This window comes from Berghia stephanieae, chromosome 10 (genome assembly GCF_034508935.2).
Source record: "Berghia stephanieae isolate SIO BIC M18660-M18661 chromosome 10, UCSD_Bste_1.3, whole genome shotgun sequence".
NCBI lineage: Eukaryota > Metazoa > Mollusca > Gastropoda > Nudibranchia > Aeolidiidae > Berghia > Berghia stephanieae.
The window spans coordinates 30,889,237-30,902,597 of NC_088369.1; the positions used below are offsets into that span (position 1 = coordinate 30,889,237).

Genomic DNA, 13,361 nt, shown 5'->3' on the forward strand with positions numbered 1-13,361 from the left:
GTACCACGAGGTACTCTAATAAATATCCCAGAATGTTCTTCCAGATTAACTGTAAAGGAAACCTCAGAACTTTGTTCCACAACAATTACAATTAAGTTACAATTACTTACGATTATTCTTATACATTAAGTACCTCAAAATATTTTAAAACAAATTATTGTAAAAATTATTCCAGAATGCTCGTCCAAACAATGCTGCAACACGTACACTAGACTGTTCTTCCACAAGATGTTGTAGCAAGCTCACTCTTAAACAATATATTTTCGCCAGCTTCTCTTCGACATTATATTTTTTTCATCAATTTAAACTTCTATTCAACATGGCCTTCTAAATAAAGAAAATACTATCGAAAGTTTAAAAGAATTCGTTTGATTTTCCATTTAACTCATTCAACAGTGACTTTAAGTTCCATCCATCTATTCATTTAACCATTCGTCAATTCACCAATGAATCCATTAAACTACCCATTCATCCAACCATCCATTTATCCATTCAACCATCTAATTATCCATTCATCCACCATTCCACCTGTGCATCAATCCATCCATCCACCTATCCAGCCAGCCTTCTAATCATCCATCCATTCATCTCTTCAACCTTCAAATCATCCGCCCATCCATCCACCCATTTTTCCATCAATCCAACTAGTAGATCTTCCATTCATCTGTCCATTTATCCATTCAGCCATCAAATGACAAATTGATGATCTATCAATCATATCAAGCCATCAAATCATCCATACATCAATTTAATCATCAAATCATCTATAAATCAATCCATTTATCATTCAATCCATCCATTCAACCATAGAACCATCCATTTTCCATGCATCTATCCATCCATTCATCCATCTATCTATCCAGTCGGCCATCAATCCATTATATCATTCATCCATCCATCCCTCCATCCATGCAATCAACCATCAAATCACCCATCCATCCGGCTAATGAACCTAACGGGGCGAGTTTACGTTTTGTTGACAGATGTGTCAATTCCACACGCAATCATAACGTCAATTACATCAATGAGTTTTATCCCTTTTCCATGGTTAAAAACGACGTAGAAAATCCATTTCATCTATGTTTTCTCTGCATCTGCCGTATAATGTCGACCATCATTGTGAAGTTTTTGGTTACGATCAGAGTAAAACTGCATTTTGGACTCATAAAGATAAGTATTAACCCCCCCCCCCCCCAAAAAAAAAAACAAAAAAAAAACAACAACAAAAAACAAAAAAAAAAAAACAAAAAAAAACAAACAAAAAAACAAAACAAAAAAAAAACCCACAAAAAACAAACAAACAAACAAACAAAAACAAAAACAAAAAAAAACGACAAAAACAACAACAACAAACAAACAAACGAGCTTTTACATCTCGCAATATCAACTAAACGTCTCAAAGCGCTTTACAAACATAAGTATAAACAAGAAGATAAATCAATGACAAATGAGATGAAGGTGGCTTTGCTGAATAATATTTTATATATGTGGTTGTTTAAGTGAAAGGAGGTAGATGAAGGTATCTAAGTTTGGTGATTGTGTGATACCATCAGGAAGTTTGTTCCATGCTGAAATCGGCCTAAGATAGAATGAGAATGTCCTGTAGTTTGCGGTACCAGAGATTGCAATGAGTCTATTGTCGTGAATTGTTGTAGTGGTGGTGATGTGATGAGAAGAACCTGTTTGAAGCTCTCGCTGCTGGATGTAATCGTGTCGAGTTTATTGGAGAATTGTGAATAGATGTGCGAAATTCTAGACACTGGTAGTCGAAAAGAGATATTTGAATTTTGAATATCATTTAGAAGGTGCTGTGTGGTGATAAGTGTTTATCCTAAAAGTGCCAAGTGAAAACAATCAGCTATTTTTTTTTTGTACGCCATTGACTAATGCTAGCCAGTCCAGTTTCTTTCCACCAGTTCTCAATCATCTTTTTGTAGCCGTAATTTTTGCATGCAAATCTGGCAGCTCGAAGTTGGACTTTTTCAGGTTCGTAGATTTCTATTTGATGAAACGGGTCCTAAACTATACGATTCAAAGATCGGCCTGGTGTATTTCTCATAATATTGCTCTTTGACTGTCATGTGACACTGGCCCATTTGCCTGTTCAGGAAGCAGAGGGTTCTATTGACAGTTCTATTTGCAATGTTTGTTTCATGTGTCTTCCATTCCATGCTTGGCTCAAAGCTCACACCCAGACATTTTGCATTCTTGATGAATTGAAGTATTATATTGTGGATAATGTATTTAGTCACACATGGTTGTATTTTGTTGGTTAGTTGCATTACCTGAAACGTTTGAGGATGGTATTCCATTTTCATCGAATCTTTTCTCCCAAGTTGGCAAGTTATTCAAGTCGTTCGGTATTAGGGTAACATCATTTGAAGTTTTAATCGTCCTATAGAGCAGGGTGTTGTCAGCAATCAGACTCAGTTGCGTCCCATCATTTAAACATTCTGCTATATTGGTCAATTAATCGCTTGGATTCCTTTCCTTCTAGAACTACTTTTTCTATTTATGAGGAAACAGTTTATCCATTTACAATAAATTGTTTATGGGAATCCGTAGTTCTTTATCTTTGACAATAGGCTTTGATGGCCAACCTTGTAAAGTAGCATATCATCACTTTATCGGCATTATACGGGCCTTTGGTAATGCTCCTTGATCGATTAATCTTTGAAAAGTAGGATGAGCATTGGGGAAAGTACAACTGTGAATACATTTTTAGAATTGGTCCGAATACTGTAGTATCTTGTTGTGTATCTAGAAGCTCGGCTTTAGATTATTTCTAATCGTTGAATTTTGGATTTTTCGTAGGGGTCCCAAACAGTCCTGGCAATGTTGATCTTACTAACGCTTTCTATGCTTTCCCTTTCAGCTCGATGGATTTTACTTTTAGTCTATGCTTTTTGATTTTTCAATTAAATTGGCAAGGTGTCGGACTTGTATCTTGATTCTGTAAAACTAGATCGTTGATATATGAGAGGAACAATGATAACCCAAGGACGGAGCCTTAAGGAACTCCTAGGACAAAGCTAGGTGATTCGTCCTCTATGGCTGTTGACTGAGTTTGATAATTTGAAAAAGACTTCTATCTACCTTTTGACTTTTCTGTTTATGCATATATTGTTAGCTTGTAATACAAGAGATTATGATCCAATTTATCAAAAGCTTTAGAAAAATCATGATCAGTGCATCCGCTTCTTGGCCCTGCTCAAGTGATCTTGACTCAATGTCTATAAAGCTGAACAATGGTTACAGCTTACATCTGAATTTGAGATGAAGTTAATATAACAATCCATGGTTATCTGCTTTCTTCATCTTGCGGCTCACGATTATATATTTAGATATTTTGCTTGATTTGAATGTGACTGAAGTAGATTAGATAATTTGCAGCCATTTGCCGTTGTCTTTTCTTTAAAATTGGAGCAACACCGACGTGCACTTATTTGCAGGTTTGATAATCCAATTTTTTATGGGCTTATTGTTGTATTAGAAATATAAAAAAGACGCAAATTATTGTCCATTACAACAATGTTAACTTGGACCAAAGTGGATTGTGGTATCGATATAATTATTTATTGATGGACAATACCCATTCTCGGGTACTTACTACCCATCCTCAGGTACTTCCTCACTTCTGTCCAGCATCTAAATAAAAAGGTAACTTCCTGTTAACCGTTAAATACAAAGATGATGTCTTGACTCTTTTATTTCTTAAATATAATACATCTAAGCCCAGATGTTATAATGGCGACGAGGTAAAAGGTAAAAAAAACCCACTACTTCAAAGGTCAGTTCAACAATTTCAATAAATTAGATATTAATACATAAAAACGACTTCACAATGCCGAAGCCAGACATTTTCAGTGAGGCTGCAGAATCCTTTAGGAATTATAAGGAAAGGCTCGATGCTTACATCGTAGCAAATGATGTTTCAATTGCGAAGTCTACCCTACTCCTTTCATCTATAGGACCTAAAACCTATCAGACCTTGCGCTCTCTGTGTGCACCTGCCCTTCCCTCAGCGAAGCCGTATGAAGAATTGTGCGAGACTTTACTTCACCACTTCTCACCAGCACCATTAGAAATAATAGAGAGATATAAATTCCATAAACGTGATCAACAGTCGACTGAGTCAATACCACAATACATTGCTAGTATTAAGAGTGTGTCAGAGCATTGTAATTTCAATGACAATCTTTCAACAGCCCTTCGTGACAGGTTTGTCTGTGGTCTAAAAGACCAGACGATCCAGAAACGCTTGTTGCAGGAGAACTTGACATTCGAGACTGCCGCTAATTTAGCTTTAGTAATGGAAACTGCAACCAAGGATGCCGCTGAATTACATGGCGGTGTAACGTCTGAATCCCTTCATGCTGTCAAGACCCAAAATCGTTTTTCTAAGCAGAAGCTATCTCCCTGCCTCTCATGTGGAAAACCACAAACGCTCAGAATGCTTTTTTAGGGATGCTGCTTGCAAAAAGTGTGGCAAGTCAGGCCACATACAATCTGTATGCAAAAGTAAAACAAATAAAAATTCGTTCAAAAAAGGTCTTTAACACCATAAACCAGGACGGACCAAAACTACATCCAAGGTACACTCGATTGAAGAAGATGAATTCGGCTTCGAAATTTATTTCCAGAACTCTTCAGTCAGGGAATAGGAACAGTCAAGGGCATAAACGCAACCCTGAACCTCAATGAAGAGGCCAAACCTAAGTTCTTAAAATCAAGGACAGTTCCATATGCACTGAAAACCAAAATAGAACAGGAATTTAACAACTTAGAAAAACAAGGAATTCTAACAAAAATAACTTAAAGTGAATGGGCCACTCCAATTGTCCCGGTTCTGAAGAAGAATGGAGATATCCGCATTTGTGGTGATTTCAAAGTCACTATCAATCCAGTACTAAATGCAGAACAGTACACTCTCCCACGTTTGGAAGATATGCTCGCCAGTATCGAGCATGGTGAAAAATTTTCAAAAATCGATATACGCCAAGCCTATCACCAATTACAGTTGGGTTAGACATCAAGACACATTACCACCATCAATACGTACAAGGGTTTATTATATTCTTATAACCGTGTTCGGAATAACGTCAGCACCTGCCATATGGCAGAAGACCATGGACAAAATACTTCAAGGTCTTCCATGTCAATGTAATCAGGATAATGTCATCGTCACAGGAAAAGACAACGTCGATCACCTGAAAAACCTTCGGTCGGTTCTTCAACGTCTCCAAGACTTCGGACTCAGAGCAAACATCGACAAATGCTCATTCTTTCACGACAAAATTATCTTCTGTGGAATAAAAATATCCGCCAAGGGTCTACACAAAACAGACGACAAAATACAAGCCGTCGTAAACGCATCACCTCCTGAAAACAAATCCCAGTTACGGTCATTTTTGGGCATGGTTAACTACTACCACAAGTGGCTAAATAACATTGCACAAATAGCCAAACCACTTTATGATTTACTTCAAGTAAATATTGCATTTAAATGGACAAACGCCTGTACGGATGCATTCAATGCTATAAAGAAAATGGTTGCATCCGATCAAGTAATCATTAAGTATGATACAGAACTACAAATCACTCTTGCTTCTGACGCTTCGCCTCATGGCATCGGTTCCGTATTGTCTCACATTACCAGCAATGGGGAGGAAAGACCAATCGCGTCCGCATCTCGTACCTTAAACAAGACTGAACAGAAATACTCACAACTAGATAAAGAAGCACTTGCAATGGTATGGAGTGTCAAAAAGTTCTACAACTACCTGTGTGGACGAAAATTCACATTGATAACCGATCACAAACCGCTCCAATATATTTTCAATCCAAAAAAGGGAATCCCAGTTATGTCTTTGGCACGACAGCAAAGATACGCTATCTTCCTATCCGGTTTCAACTACACCATTCAATACCGTAACTCAAAAGCAAATGCTAACGCTGATACACTATCACGATTACCAATTCAACCAACCATAACTCATCGAGAAGAAGAAGAATAAGAAACTGACATCTTCTTTTCCGAAATCATGTCTTCTCTGCCGGTTAATGCTTCTATCATAGCCAAAGAATCGCGTTCAGACCCAATCATTTAAAAAATAATACACTACCTCAAAAGCGACATTTGGCCCAACAATATCACTCCGGAAATACGACCGTTCGCTTCAAAACGGCATGAGCTATCTGTCCAACAAGATTGTCTACTTTGGGGGTACAGAGTTGTTCCTCCAGTCAAACTGCACAAGACAATTCTTTCAACACTTCATACAGGTCACCTAGGTGTTGTTAAGATGAAAACTCTCGCAAGAAACTACTTCTGGTGGCAATCGTTAGACAAAAACATTGAAAACATAACCAAAGAATATGAGCGCTGTGCTCATGCGCAACCTGATCCAGCTCATGCACCACTTCATCCATGGCACTGGCCAGATAAACCGTGGCTACGCCTTCATATCGACTATGCAGGTCCCTTCATGGATCCCATGTTCCTCATTGTAGTGGATGCACATACGAAATGGTTAGAGGTCGTCCAACCGTTAATGCAACATCTACTACAACAATAAACAATCTCAGCAGTTTATTCGCTAGATTTGGTCTATGTCAACAACTTGTAAGTGATAACGGTCCTCAATTCACATCAGACGAATGTAAATCCTTTACAAAGTCAAACGGCATCAAACACACTTTTAGTGCACCTTATAACCCAGCAACCAACGGTCTTGCTGAACGAGCAGTTAAAACATTCAAAAACGCAATGAAAGCCGCCAAGAATGACAAAGGAAATTTACACACAAAACTGGCAAGATTCTTATTTGCTTACAGGAACGCATTACACAGCACCACTAGTGAATCTCCTGCCTTCCTCATGTTTGGCAGAACTTTACGTTCACATCCCGATCTTCTGAGACCAAACATCCAATCAACAGTAATCAACAAACAACAGTCCCAGGTCAACTGTGGTTCGCAAGCCAATCTTCGAACATTTAACATCGGCGATCCAGTTTTCGTTCGAGACTATAGACAGGGTCAACAGTGGAAATATGGCGTCATACACGATATTATAGTTCCTCTTATGTACCATGTTGAAATATCCCCGAATGTATACTGGCGCAGACATGCCAACCAAATCGTACATTCCAGTGTGCAACCCAAAACTACTACGGATAAAACGGCGGAACCATATCCACAAACCCCAATCATCAACATACCAAACAGCCTAACACACGAACCAGTCACCCCAAGTCCAACGGATTCTACAAACAGTGGTCTGCTTGGTAATACTCCTAGACCACCGGTCGAGCTCCCATGCTCACCACAAGTTCAGTCTCGCCCTGACCCACTGGCACCCCCAATCGTTCTCCCGCATTCACCAAAACGCACTACATACACTACAATAAGTGGTCGTGTTGTTCGAAAGCCAACAAAATACAGTTAGGCAGAAGCAATTCCTCTCATAGGAGAGATGATCATATAAGGCACTGTACAGCGACCACAAACAATGCAACATTCACTAGATTCACAAACACTGTTGTAGTTAGCCAGTAATGCTACCAGGGCAATCATGAAATTCAATCATTAGGATTGCAATTTCTTTGTTAGGTTTTTCATAGGTAATCTTCCCACACATTTTTACATTATAGGTAAATTCAATTCGGATTATCAGCATACCAGCCCAAGATTAAAAACAATGATGGTTAATTTAGTATTTTACAAGTATTATTAATTCTTGTTAATTAATTTGTTATTTCTTTATTATCTAAGAATACTCCCAATAGTCATAGTTAATCGCAGTATGCTGATAAAACAAAAAAAAAAAAATTGTTTGGTATCCTTAAGATACCATAGTTACCTACTACTACTACTACTACTACTACTACTACTACTACTACTACTACTACTACTACTACTACTACTACTACTACTACTACTACTACTACTACTGCGACAAAAATTAATAATGTAATTCAATCATTAATTTTTTTTTTTTATGGAGAGAGAGAGAGAGAGTGGTGTGGTATCGATATAATTATTTAGTGATGTACAATACCCATTCTCGGGTACTACCCATTCTCGGGTATTTACTCACTCGGGTATTCACTCTGTCCAGTATCTAAATAAAAAGGTAACTTCCCGTTAACCGTTAAATACAAAGATGATGTCTTGACTCTTTTATTTCTTAAATATAATACATCTAAGCCATATGTTATACGGATGTCACACCTGCATATATGTACACGTCGAGCAAAACACATCGTGTAGTTGGGTTGGAAGTATTCGTTGTTATTAATATGTTGGGATGTTTTTTTCTTGTATTTTTCTTTCTGTTTATTTATTTGTCATCTTAATATTTTCAATAAAAACAAAATGGAACCACTATAATGTATTCGTATTCCTCCACCCAGGTTCGTTGTCCATTTATTATGACGTGGGCTATGGTTCACAGCGGAAACGATTACCATTGTAAAAATATAGGCGTCCCAACTATCGGTTAGCTTCTGTGTAATGATACCACGTCTGACCACTAATTAGGAAGTGTGAGGTTCGATCCCCTGTCGAGGCTGGCTGATTTTAAAGGGTTTTTTTTTCTTGTATATTACTTTCTGCTTTGTCTGGCACTGTTTCATAGATACATTTTCAGGTTGGTATTGACCCATTAAGCCACATATCAGTACCTATGATGATGACTAGCCTCTGACTGTCAACAATTTTAAGGAAAGATTCGTTTTTGATTGATTGACAATTGATATTGAGGGTCTTAATTTTGTGAATGTTTTCTTGTGGCAATAAGTTGTTAATGGTTTGGAGCGGAAGTGGGGGGGGGGGGGGGGGGGGGGTGAGAAGGGGATTGTGAGCAGTGCATTCATCTTTATCTAAAGGTAAAGTAGGATTTGGTTAGCTGTATAGAGAAGTGACTGAAAAAGAGAACTTTAACCGTTACCTACTATTTTAATCCATTCGACACAGGACTTGAATCTTGTGACTGTCAATTTTCTCCTATATTTATTCTTTGTTTGGCTCCATCTTATAGAATCAGCTAATGACAATATAAAAAGTTGTCTATGCTAATTTGCCAGGCAAAGCAGAAAGAAAATACTAGACAAAAGACATTCTAAAACTTTTTAAAAAATATCTCTTATAATTTATTGTTGAACTGTGAATGACACTCTATTTTGGAAGTGTGGTACACATTTTTCACATTTAGGTATGTTTGTTCATATTATGTGTCATCATAGTAATAAGTTTATCTCATTAAATAAATGATTTGTATTAATTAATAAGACTGGCTTGTGTGATACACCTGGATATCTATAGAAGAGTGGCCGTCATGGAATTTTCAAACTACAGTTAGTCCAATGCAAACTGATTTTTGTAACCGGCGTTTATTTTTTTATTAAAAGATTTGGAATTTGAAATGTTTAAGTGACCGCATTTGGATTGATTTGGCAACATTTCTTTCAAAACAATAAAAATAAAAAGACTAAATTATGGCAACCTGGTTTTCAGAAATTACATTTCGTACCTTTATAGTTTGATACCTATCATCTTGACTTATTGTAATGAGAAATCGATGTAAACATAAGGGACCAAGGTGACTGAGTGAATTAGACAAATTACAAACGGGGCCGTGGGAAGCTTGTAAAAATTAATCACCACAACAAAGTAACAATAAGATAAAATTCAGTATTAAAATTGTTTGGATCATAGGATTATTCTGATCTTGCTTTGGTCTCTACTCAATACTTAAAATTTATTTGGTGATAATCGCCAAGTTTGGTAGAGTGATTCTTTGGGTAGGACCAGGCTGGTACATATCGATGGCTACGGATGGAGCCATCAAGATAACATAGTCATTCGGAAAAAAATGTCATACTCACGACCTGATATAAAGACGTGTGGTCACACGTATCACCATATATTGTCCGGTTCAACCTAAAGCCAAAATCTACATTAAATTAATAAAAAACACATTTTTTTCCTTTTGATTAGAAAAAAAATCTTCCTATTGTATCGATCGAGTCTCGATCGGGGTGAATTTCAATCCATTGATTTGGTAACATTTTTTCTGGCCAAAAGTTTAAGAGGTTTTGTTCTAGTGCGGCAGCAATATACTAATGTATTGGTGCATTGGTGGCAGTTGGAATCGACTTCTTTTTCCTTTGATCTAATCCTAGCTCATTACCTTTTCTGGGCTTTAAAATGACCCCAGAGGATTGCATTGCCATTAAACTGGTTGAAAAAAAAAAGAGAAAAAAGGTTGGGGAGACACAAAAGAAAAGTATGAAATTTTTAATGGTTTTATAAAAGCTATTCCAAGTCGACTATTGATGACGTACTTGTGTGGTCCATTTTCACTGCACTCTCTGGCTATTATGTTAGTTGAAAATCAACATTTTTTTTATATTTCTTTCACAGTGATGTGGATGGCAGATCGATGCTTGGCGTTTGGTAGTGTTTGTGGTGGTGGTGGTGGTGGTGGTAAGGATGTCATACCATCGTCATAATGGTTTGATTATTGATTGACTTTTATCAATAGGATCGTACTCATGGACCCTGAGCATTAATGGGTTCAATGGAAATGGCCACGGTACTGACACCGTACCTATCACATTGGAATTTAAAGCAAAAACATTTTTTCTAAAAAGACACAAAGAAGTTTTGGTAAAGTTGAAAGTCATCAATAGGGGTGGGTGGTAGCAAAAAGGGACATGGTAGAGTGAATAAAAAGGTTTTACTTGGTATAATTAGGTAAATCAGTGGGTAGCAGTAATTTATAACAATAGAATGCCAGTGGCCGATGAGCCACATGAATGTATATCTTATTAGTAAATGCATTCTGATAAGAACACGAACAATGTCTTTAGATCTATTTTAAAAAATAAATTTATTAAATCGATTAATTTTTATATTACAATTACTAACTACCTTGTCTGACATTGTATCATACATTATTTTTCACATGCTTAACCATAACTAGAGCCGGCGTCATTATATTTTCATAATGTTATTTAGTAACACGAGCCGCTTAGTCACAAATATTGTGTTTAATATAACTTGCCTGCAGAAGGAACCCATACATATTTGTAAATTATATTGCATAGTTTTATGATTTCACAATGCTCAATGTGCTTCATGATGTTTAATTTACTATGCTCACAGCGTTCCATTTCAAGGAGTACAAAATACCTGCTTGGCGGATTGTAATTAATTGCCTTTATTGCGCCCTTCTCACTGGAAAACATGATCATTTATTAGTAAATACCCAATTGTTGAATAAATGCTTTGAACGCGTTAAATAAAAATAATTTTATTCAACGGTTGCAGAATATTTTCACTAAATCTGTTGGCTTAAAATAAAGATTAAAAGACAGCTGATTGGTTATTAAAAATAATCTTTTGGAGCGTATGAATACAAATTGTTTTTATTTGGGTCAAAAATTTCATACTGGCGGACTAAGAAAAAAACTGTAGGAGAATGGCGAACCATTGGGGATATTTTGAGTAATTTAGCACTAAGAACAATATTTCAAAACTAGAGTATAGAACAGTAAGGCCAAAATTATTCTCAAGTCAGAACGAAAACAGAAACGTTGAGTCAACCGATTCAGGACAGCTGTCCAAGAAATTCGTCAGCAAAAGACCAACGAAGTCCAGAGATCCCGATTCGCCCCTGTATCTGACGTGTATCTTCTGCTGCCAACAAGATAAGAAAAATTACCGTCATAAGAGCACATCAAGCCTTCAACACTATAATCAAATTGATTTGCAGGAACATAATAACATAAGTTCTATTCTATGCGGGAATTCAAAAACACAGCAACAAGGACACCGGCTTACAATCAACAACACACCTGGGCCCGTTTTCATGAACGAGGACTAGATTTAGTAATTTACTAGTCTAATAAATGACTAGCTAGTCTTAAGCCCAAGCGAAGCAAGTGTCTAAAAAGATGGGATTCATAAACGCTTTCTAGTCTTTGACTAGCTAGTCTCTTGCCTAGAAGTAGGTGTTGTAAGGACTGTGACTAATTCGGCTATTTTGTGTGGGTAACATCACCTCTCTACTACACGAAGGCAGCTAAGACACACACACACCTTCATACTTGCAACGCAAACAATTTCCAAAGAGGAAATTAGCATTGACTGTCGACTGTTATAGACTGCAATGATGTCCATCGTCGAATGTCAATTCTATAATATTTAGGCCAATGGCAGTTTCATTAAGACGAGGACCAAAAGTAAAACAAATAATTACACAAAAGAGAAAGTGTGTTCTGATTAATCACATTATTTCAGTTAATTGTAATGTCAACAGAATAACTTTTGTCTCCACTATACTTTCTAAAAAATTGTTTTTTGGTTTGTTCTTCGACGCAAACCCTTCGATTTCGGAGTCTCTTGTTCACTCTCAAATCCGAGACGATAGATTTAGTTTATTTTAGTTTATAATCACAAAAATGTGTACTTTCGACTATCTGCACTTATCTTATAGTTTTTTTAAAGCCAGTGTCAATGGAACAGGACATTTCTTGCCTCTGCCATTAGCAACTGACGTATTTTCTTTCCGAATCGAAGCGTACTCAATCTAAAATCAGCTGCTATTTTGACGCTATGACGTCTCCTAGTAACTAGACTCAGACTAAAGCATGAATTCTTGCCTCGGCAATTGACTAAAATTTGGCAAAACTTAGTCCCAAGATACCGTAATTTTAATCCCGGACTTGCTTAATCAGCTCACATGAAATCCGATATTTTTCAAGTCATTGAGTAAAGTCAGAAACTAAGCGCTATTACGCGTTCATGAAAACGGTCCCTGGTCTACAGTGCAAAGATGTGTGTAATGTTACCCTGAACTGTCAAATTTGACCTGATTCAAAAGGAATTTGCATTTACTGTTGGATTATTTCAATTCTAAATTAAAGTTAATTTCAATTTATCAAAGGAAACGCTTTATTTCTTTTATGTGAAAATTATCTGTTTCTTTCTTTTGACAAACGAATCAAATTGTTTTAGTAACAAGCAATGTTTTGATTCAGTGATGTCGATATCTTGCAGGGGTAGGCTGATTGAGGGGTCGGCGAACGGCGAAAAAAAGGGAATTCCACGTGATGTCTGATATGTTTTGATGATCAAAAAGCCAATCGTTTCCTGAATTAAATGACCTCTGCAGATAACGTGAATTCGTTGCAAAATAATGCTTTTTAAAACTTATCTGTTATGAAATATCTAAGAAAATTACTTTGAGAGGTGGAATAAAGGTATTCTTTCGATTTTACATTTTTTTTCGATAATGGCCGTGTACTCATTTTAAACAGGATATGGTAAGAGAGAAGACAGTCTGACCTAAT

At 36.8% G+C, this 13,361-nt stretch overlaps 1 protein-coding gene across 1 annotated transcript; it reads left to right on the forward strand.

The window, feature by feature from the left end:
• The first annotated feature begins 3,844 nt into the window (after positions 1 to 3,844).
• LOC144980642 (uncharacterized) lies at positions 3,845 to 4,465 on the forward strand. The gene has a single exon (XM_078928322.1). It carries the CDS (start codon positions 3,845 to 3,847, stop codon positions 4,463 to 4,465), a length of 621 nt encoding a protein of 206 aa, XP_078784448.1.
• The last annotated feature ends 8,896 nt before the right edge of the window (positions 4,466 to 13,361 follow it).